The sequence below is a fragment of the Daktulosphaira vitifoliae genome, unplaced genomic scaffold, assembly GCF_025091365.1.
Source record: "Daktulosphaira vitifoliae isolate Bord-2020 unplaced genomic scaffold, ASM2509136v1 Scaffold_3, whole genome shotgun sequence".
Lineage (NCBI taxonomy): Eukaryota > Metazoa > Arthropoda > Insecta > Hemiptera > Phylloxeridae > Daktulosphaira > Daktulosphaira vitifoliae.
Genome location: NW_026099574.1, coordinates 10,075,018 through 10,084,691, shown reverse-complemented (window position 1 = coordinate 10,084,691; position 9,674 = coordinate 10,075,018). Strand labels below are relative to the sequence as shown.

At 26.7% G+C, this 9,674-nt stretch overlaps 1 protein-coding gene across 2 annotated transcripts in view; it reads right to left on the bottom strand.

Moving 5' to 3' along the window:
* LOC126901884 (uncharacterized) overlaps positions 1–1,834 on the bottom strand; it is a 10,407-nt gene extending 8,573 nt beyond the window's left edge. For both annotated transcript variants that reach the window (XM_050678797.1, XM_050678798.1), the window contains exon 1: positions 925–1,834. In XM_050678797.1, coding sequence (XP_050534754.1) covers positions 925–1,795 — 871 coding nt within the window. In that variant the 5' untranslated portion in view covers positions 1,796–1,834. The remainder of the gene's footprint in view (positions 1–924) is intronic.
* Positions 1,835–9,674: the final 7,840 nt, after the last annotated feature.

Sequence of the window (9,674 nt, the reverse complement as noted above, 5' to 3'; positions counted from 1 at the left end):
TCTTAATCAGGATATTAATAAGGAACTAGCAGTTTATGAAGCTTTTGGAATAATCCACCAATTTTTTAAAATTAAACACTATCTAAAGATTTGCATCGAAGCGTTTTTTTTTGATAGTGATTTTAATCACTGTCAGATATCATTATACTTGATCCAACTATGCCACGTCACCACTGTGCCGCGACCCCCCTGTGCTGGGTTTTTTTTTCTATCATATTATCAAATCAAAAATAGTGGTTCCCATTTAAAAAAATTAAAAATAAACATTTTTATCCCCGAAGGGATAAAAAAAATATTATTTAACTTCATATTATTGTAGAGTTTTATAAACTTAATAATTTTTCTTTTTATAAAAATTTGAAATTCTCAATAGTTTCTGAGAAAATAAGTGTCTTACCAGATTTCGATCACTCTGTATTTTATGATAACGAGTGCACGCGATAGCTACAACTATAAAATTATCAAGACCGCCGTGACGACGGCCGTGATGAACCTCGATGTGTTTAAGGTATATCGCCGAAAATGAGTGAACTATATTAAACATAATTGGGGCACTTTGAGTTAATTATTCTAGGAAACGACTAAAAATAAAATTAGATATCAGAGCGCGGAAAAACACATGCGTACCAGATAACCGCTATCGCAGAACTAACAATGTGCTTAAAAAAATATATATATCTTTTTAAATATTTGCTTATAAATATTATGAAAATGTCATAACTTTATTTTAATAATAATAGTTAAGAGATTTTTTAAGATTCAATTAAATCATTATACAAACATTCAAATTTTGTATTTGATATTGATGATTAAACTAATTTAATTGTGTTCATATTAAAAATTCAATTAGAAAAATAATTTTATAGATATAACATAACCCAATTCTTGTTGACTTATGTTTTGATTTATAATACAATCACCTACCTATGTCATGTATTTCTAATAGAGAAGTTTTGTCAGTAGCAAAATCATATTGAAATCCAAATTTCAAATATTTTTCTAGAATAAAATTTTCTATTTTTTCATAAATTTCATTTTTAAGAAGTTCAAGTAAATTAGACTCTGTTTTATGAATACCATAATTATATTCATTAATCCATTTGTTCCAATCTAAATCCAATTTCAAACTGCAATACTTTTCAGCATTTAAATCTAGGTGTCCTCTTATTTTATGATGAAAATTTGCAAGAGCCACTAATTTACTGTTACTAAAGTTATTTTGTGTACAATCAGTGACTTTGTAATTATCTTTTAAAAAGGACCAATATTCTAAATTTATGTAAGTTTGTAAATAGTCAATTACAGAAGTTAAAATGCAAATGTTCTTCTTATTCTCTTTTCGTGGTATTCTATGAAAACTCTCTAGATAATCTATAGCACTTTTCATCATTGATAACATAAGCTTGATGGAAGGTACAATATTTAAAATATCAACAACACATTCAGGTACTTTACTTGAATCTTGTTTCAAAATATTTACACATTGATTTCTGAAATATTCCATCAAATTGAGAATAGTATATAAAAAATTTGTAGTAGCACAATCTAGAAATATCGTTGCAATTCGTATACGTGTATCCAAATATTTTAGTTTACCCTCTCCCAACATATCTATTAGGTAGTAATTTTTACTCCAATATTTAACATATTCCACATCATTAAAACTATTCCAATGGACATTACTGAGAATATTTTTAATTATTCCAAATTTAGAAGATTTATTTTGTCTTGTTTCTAATAACGAAATTGAGTGGAAAATCAATAAACATAATAAGAAATTAAAAGAGTTTAACATTATAAGATAATTAGTAATTACTTTAACTAAATAACTTGTTTAAATGAATCTCATAGAATTATGATTATGTTTTATATAGAAGTGCAGCTTTATAAAGTTATTTACAAAGGAACATAATTCATATAACAGGTGTTAATATTATAAATAAACACTATGATTGTTTTTGAATTTTTTTTTTCATAACAGTTTTTGGTAATTGAACATTTTATCGAAATTATTATTGTTAGGGCGAGTAACTGTAAATTATATGCCGCTTACCCTGGCACCTGTAACTCTAACTTAGGATTAAGTGAACTGTATATAAGTATAGAAACGTTTGCTCACACATACTTACTTGAAGCCTATAAGAGTCAAGAAGGTGTATGAGACCAGTAACTACTGGTAAAAATTGAAAATCACAAATCACAAATGTATATTTAAATAAAGCAAATCAATTATATGGATATGAACATATAAAATCATCTATTATAAATAGTTTAAAACTCAATAACAATAGATTATAATAATTAATATATGAAGAATGACAAATGCGATGTAAAATATTTATAGAATGACTATTTATTAAGTAATCCACAACATTCTTCATTATTGCTAACATAAGCTTAATGTAAGATAAAATGTTTAAAAGATCAACAACGCATTCATATACTTTATTTGAATCGTGTTTCGAAATATTAACACATTGATTTCTAAAATATTCAATAAAATTGAGAATAAAATATAAAAAATTTGCAGTAGCATAATCTAGAAATATCGTTGCGATTCATATACGTATATCCAAATTATTTACATTTACTTTACCTTTTCCAACATATCTATTATTTGTAATTTTTTTTTTCAGATATTTAAAATACTCCACATAATTAAAACTATTCCAATGGATATTTTTCGGAATTATTTTAATTATTATGATTTTACAGTAATTTTTTTTTCTAGAATCGATTGTTCGATTAAGTCTCAAAGAATCTAACAATGCTAAGAATTGAGAACTACGGAGAGATAGCAATGATAAGAAAGAGACAAAAGGAAGTGTATATTGCAGCAATAGAACTGAACGGGTTCTGAAGATGAAAAAAAATTAATTATTAAAACCGAAGTACAAAACTTAACATATATATAAAATACTCAATTATTAAGATTTAGAATTATTATAAAATTACTTAATTTTTCTTACTTTTAAATATAATATAACTCAAAATTAAATTTTTACAAAAGTATATTCTAACATGCGTTGAATTCATATTACCAAATTGTTTATTAGCCGATAAAATAATTAATTTTTTAAACACGTGTAATATTCGTGTTATTGCATAAATAAATTAATATTAATTTAAAAAATATTCCAAATAAAACATTATAAACGATATTTTTCAAAAATTTATTTAGTATTATACTTAAGTAATTTTAAGCTAGAAAGTCTAAATGACTAACCAGTGATGACGCTGAATGGACAACTGTGGCATTTAATGCAATAATACTTTTACACTATATTTAAAATATGTTTTATGTTATTTTTTGCAAACACAAAAAGTAATAATTTTTTATTAACATTTTTTTTTAAGATTTGAAGATAACTTTTTTACTTGTTTTATAATTAGTAATAATCTCAAAAAGAGGTGATAGAAAAAATGAAAATTTCAAATTTGAAATCTGCCTAAAAATTTGATTTAGCAAAGTATATATTGGTCTATTATCATTAAAAAATTTTTTATTTTAATGATATTCTTTTACTTTGTAATTCATTATAAAAATAAATTATTTACATCTATTATCTGTGGAGATAATTAATTAAAAAAAGTTTTAAAAAAATAATATTATAGAATGGTAGTAAAACAAACAAATTGAATTAACAAATAAAAGTCATTTCAACGAGTTGGGTATATATTTATGATAAAAAGACAATTCAATATAGTTTAAAAGTTACAAGTCATTTTTCTTATTAAATAAAATTTATGTCCAATGTAAGTTCTGTTCATGTAACCTTTATAATAATCAAGACACACTTTTGAAAAGTATTTTATAAAACATAATAAAAAAATGTGAACACAAAAATAGTGTTTTTCTTAATTGCCATAGGCATTTGCACATAGAAAATAGGTCATCGTACAAAATTTTTTTTTTTAAATTTTAGTATGTAATATAAGCGTTTTTTTAACTTATCAATAAATTTCCTGATAGTTTTTAAAAATCAAGTTGTAAAAGTTCACTTTTCTGAAAAGTTTCTGTTTTGAATCCCTCTATGGACAAGTAAAAGATCAGATTTTCAAAAAAATGATATCAGATGAAATCAAAATATTAAGATATTAAGGAATTAAAAAAAAATAAATTATATTTAAAAAAAAAACAAAATCGAAATATTAACTAGTTGAATTAAATTGAATAACCACAGTAAATTAATTTGAACAATTAAGATTCAATAAAAATAACTAATTTAATCACTTAATTATAAAAACAGAATTAAACTGACACATTTTACCATGTTTATGCCTCACTACTAAATAATAATACTTATTCTAATTAATTTATCAATCAATTATTAATCGCCCAGAGGTGTTTTAATTATCTGTTCGTATACAAACAGTAACACTTTAACTAAAATTTATCAATCAAAACTATTGAATTCGCCTTTTGGTGTTTGCCACTAAAAAAGAAAAAAGAAAACACTATGACTTAAGCTGGGCCCATCCAATTTTACTACATTAACCACGCTCTGCTACTAAAATATTCGCCACCAGGCTTCTACTAAAGCGATTGACCCGTATGACTAATAATAACAATAACATTGGATTTCACTGATAGATTTCTAACCATAAAAAAAAGTAAGAAGATTACCATTTATTTAATTAATACGTTTTTTAAATAATATAATTTTCAAATGTATAAATTCATATTTAAATTTAATCGGACGTCCGCAAAATACAAATGTAATGACATTGAGCAATAAAATAATTTTACATACTCCAACCAAATCAATACATGGATTTGACGATTACACGGAGTACAGCCTCCAGCTTGATTAACAAAGTAATCACGGACTAAGTTATGCGTTCTTGTAAAGATGTTATATGAGATAACTGTTCTTAGCAATTGACAGTTGAAAGATTCGCAACGAAGTGGCGATGAGCCGGACAACAACACAAAAAAATAAATCATTGTTTTGTCACTGGCCACGAGTTAGCAAAAATTCCACGGACCAACACAAAACGTGCGTACTACTATCAACACCATCTGATCTCTATCGTCAGTCCACGGCAATTTTGTCCAACACGTCAGGCAGCTGGACGGACATACCGATCGGTTTACTCCCACCGTAAACTTGTAGAGTATTCTAAATATTCGTCCCAGGTGAGGAGATCAGCTGACTGCGTGTTGATATGCAACTTGTTCAAACATACTCCCCTAGAGGACGGGGCGTCTTCTAACTGGAACCGCTCTTGACAGAGGAGTCGCCTTTTCGGAGGCTTTGGTTAGGTTAACAATGATTTAGTATTATTTTGAATAACTTTATGACGATTAATACAGAAGAAACACAACAAAAATGGTAACCTAGTAACAGGAATTTAAATTAAACGTTATAGGAAATGGTATCTTTATTCCAAGGAAAAGGAACTTCGATGAGCTTAACATGAATTATACAGTGCGTATTAATACAACCACCGGGTATCAACTCCTTTATCATGATACCCCAAATATACAATGAATAAATAATTAAAAAAAACAAAAAATCAGCAATAATCATAGAACAGAGGTGTCAACACAATACTAAGTTGATTTTTTACTAAGAGTTGGTTGCTTAATAAAAATGTAAGATGACCAAACATAAGAATCAAGAGGTAAATTCTGAACTTTTGGCAGACCGCACCGCAGCTTCATATAAGACACCGAAGTGAGGAGCGCCTGATGAATTGAAGTGCCACGTACATGCTAAATGTGAAGCAATTCGAAACCGATTGTCAGGGTCATTAATTATGTTTGCAAGTTGTTTGGACGCGTTGACAAAGTTGGTTCCATTATCGGAATATAACACCTGAGGTGAACCTCGTCTAGCAACAAACCTATCAAGAGCGGTCAAAAAAGCGTCCGTAGTCAAATCTAATACAATTTCCAGGTGACCGCCTTTACCGACATACACACAAAGATGGCAATGTATACCTTATACACTCGAGCCTTACGTAATCGACACTCTCTCATCTGTAAAGGTCCCGCATAGTCTATTCGCACATGACTAAATAGGCGACACGCTTGAAATCGTGAAGTTGGAAGATCGGCCATAACGGAAAATGGTACCTGAGCTATGATTCTGACACATTTAGTGCATGAATTATATTCCGAATATAACAAAATTTTTTTTGGAAATTGCCATCATTTATAAGGAACGAGGAAAATTTGTTTCATTTTTAAAGAAAAAAAACTTCAACTAATTACGATTTATGATATTTTGATGTACCTTTGATAGAAATCGATTCGGTGAACGCTTACAAAAAGTGATGACTGACTTAAAAAAGAGTCATAGTAAAATTAATATTTTCTCTGCTTCGCAATGTAGCTAAAACTTAACATGACGATAAACTTTTTTCCCGACAATTTAACTAAAGTAAATTTGTTCTTTGACACCAAATGGTAGCACAGTGGGAACGTGGCATAGTTGGGTCCAGTATAAATTTAATCTGACAATAATTAAAACCACTATCATAAAAAAACGCTTCGGTAGAAATCTGTATATAGTGTTTAATTTTAAAAAATTGATGGATTATTTATTCCAAAAGCATTATGATCTTCTATTTCCTTATTTATATTTTAATTACAAGTTTTATGATTTATAAGTGTAATATATTAATAATTATTTATTACAGCAATTAAATATAGTATGAAATTAATATTTAATAATTTAGTAATTTTTACGAAAAAATTATAAAGTAGTTATTACTTTTATGGCAAACATGTATAAAAGTTGAAGGTCTCAACAAAAAATTGATCATTATTTATAAATAAATTTTCTATTCTACAGGAAAATGGTCCCATTTCAAAAAAGTATGTCGCACGAAAAAATTATTTCAAAAATTTATAACATTATAAAGTTAAAAATTTTAAATATAAAATCGAGACTTTTCACACAAAAATAGCATTCAGTAACTATTTTCACCGTAAGGAAAAAATAAAGTCCGGAATTTTTTTTTCCATGATAAAGTATAATGAATTAGTTTTAATTTAAGATATATATATATAAGTGTTAGACTATCCGGAATACTTTCAAATGTTAAGTTGAAAAAGATTTCATTTTAAATCCCCCCTGTGGGCAAGTAAAGGGTCAGATTAAAAAAAAATATACCAAATGATAATTAAAGACATCTTGCTGCTATTAACAAAAATTACATCAATTTGGTCATTTTTAAAAGGATTATGGCAGTTCTAAATAAAAAAAATTGTAAAAATGTCAAAAATTAGCGATTTTTAAATTTGTAATTTTATTGGAGGTTTCCCCCATTTACGGGGAACAAGGGAAATTTTTTCAATTTTTGAGGATAATGTCTTCGACTAGATACGATTTGTGATCTTTTGACGTATCGTTGAAAGAAATCGGTTCCGTGAGAGCTGAGAAAAAGTTGTAACACACAAAAAAAAACACATCATAGTAAAATTAATATCTTCTCAGCTTTGCATCGAAGCTAAAAATGAAAGATAATCATAGTAATTTTTTAAGCATATTTTTTTTTAGTTTCGATGCGATTGAGGTTAAAAATTATTACTTTTAACATATTAAAAATCAATAATAATTTGAAAACAATTAATAATAAAATTATATAATATATAAGTAAAAGAATTACTAATCTGGATATAATTAAGGAAATAAGAGTTGATGTTGTTTTTGTAATTATCCACCAATTTCTTAGAATTAAAGACTATCTACAGATTTGCATCGAAGCATTCCTTATGATAGTGATTTTAATCACTGTCAGATTAAATCCATACTGGACCCAACAATGCCACGTCCTCGATGTGCTAGGTTTTTAAACGTAATCAATATATTTTTAGACAAATTTAAACTTAAAATTAATACAGACAGAAAGTATATGACGTCAATGTTTTTATTTACACATTTTATTAACACAATCCGATAATTTACTAAAGTAACTTTAAATATTTTTATGGAATACTTTTATTAAGACACCAAAAAATAATTTTTAATTAATTTAAGTGTGTTAAAAAGTTTTGGCAATCAGTAATTAAAATTAAATATAATCTATTTATTTATAAAATTAATTTAATTAGAAAACTATTGTAAATAAGGACAATTACAATCTCAGGTTGATTCACAATTTCTTGAAATATAATTGTAGTAATAAAGAATAAGGTTATATGTGTTGGGTATGTGGGTATTTTGACCAAGTTTGGATATTTGAGGACTTAGTTAATTCATGAGGTACGATATTCTATCGAGGTTATAGAGTCCGAGTGTTAAGACAATGAAGACAAGTAAATATAAATGAAATTATTAGAGAGTTCCTCTTATAGAGTTATTACACACTGAGGTATTTTTGTAAAGGTCAAGGTATTAGTCTCCTATCTGACACCTAGTCGAAGCGATAAATTAATTGATATGTGGTTTAGTGGGAATACTGAGGTATTTTTGGAGTAACGTAAACATCCTCTATGACACTCAGTCATAGTATATAGGTCATATACTATGACTAATATAGCGCTAAGTTATTAATAAGAAAATTAAATGATTTTTAAATAAATTTATTGCTTTATCGTTCTTTACCCATATTATTAATTCTAAATAATTGGGTTAATGTGAATTTACTTACTTCTTTTAGATGACTTACGTAAAAATCGTCGATAGTCAAAATATTAAGTACGAAACTCACTTTTGAATTTTGTTAATTTGCACACTCAAAAATTCTATATTATTTCTTTTTAATAAATAAATAAAGTTTCGATACAAAATAATTATATTTCAATATCGCATTAAAATTTACCGACAACAACACAAGTCGCGGCTAGTTTGAGAAAAATAAATTGGATAAAAGAATTATGAATTCTATATTGAATTCAGAACTTCAAAAATAGAAGAGTCGTCGTTTTTGAAATTCAGCGCCACTTTATATTATTTCTTTTTACTCTTATCTAAGGATGGCGTCGTCAGCTCTTTTAATAATTCTTATTTTATTGTAATAAATTGAACATAACATAATTATTATTTTAATATAGGTTACATAGTATACAATAATCAGTTTAATATATATATGATACGAAACATTAACATGTCAATTAAGTCAAATTAAAGGGAATGTCAAAATTAATACAAGTCCGCCAAAGAAAATCCTTAAAGTAGCAAAAGAAATGGCTAGAACTTCTGCTAAAAACTACAAACCTCCACCTATTACAGCATGTGGGGTTAATGATATTAAAAATTTCATGGAAAGTCTATCAATCTGGTCATGAGTCTAAGAATAAAAATAGTGATTGGACGATTATTCGTGTACCATTATTTTTTGTTGATTTAAAGCCCCAAGATAACAACAAAGACATATACCAGCTAAAAAAACAAATTATCAAAGTGGATCCAATAAAGAAAGCAAAAGGAATTAAACAATATAAGAACTCCCAATTATTTGGGTCATTTAAAGTCTGAAATCAGAATTTTTCAATCACCCCTTTTTGTTATTAGTACTAATTAGAAACACATGTAAAAATTAATTTAAAAAAAACATAATTTTTATCTAGTTATCATTCATTTTTAATATGTTTAAAAAAATCTGTTCAAAATTTCAATTGAAAATTACTTTTAGCTTCGATGCGAAGCTGAGAAGGTATTGGTTTTACTAAGATGTGTTTTTTTTTTTTTTTTTTTTTTTTTTTTTTTTTTCTTTTTTTT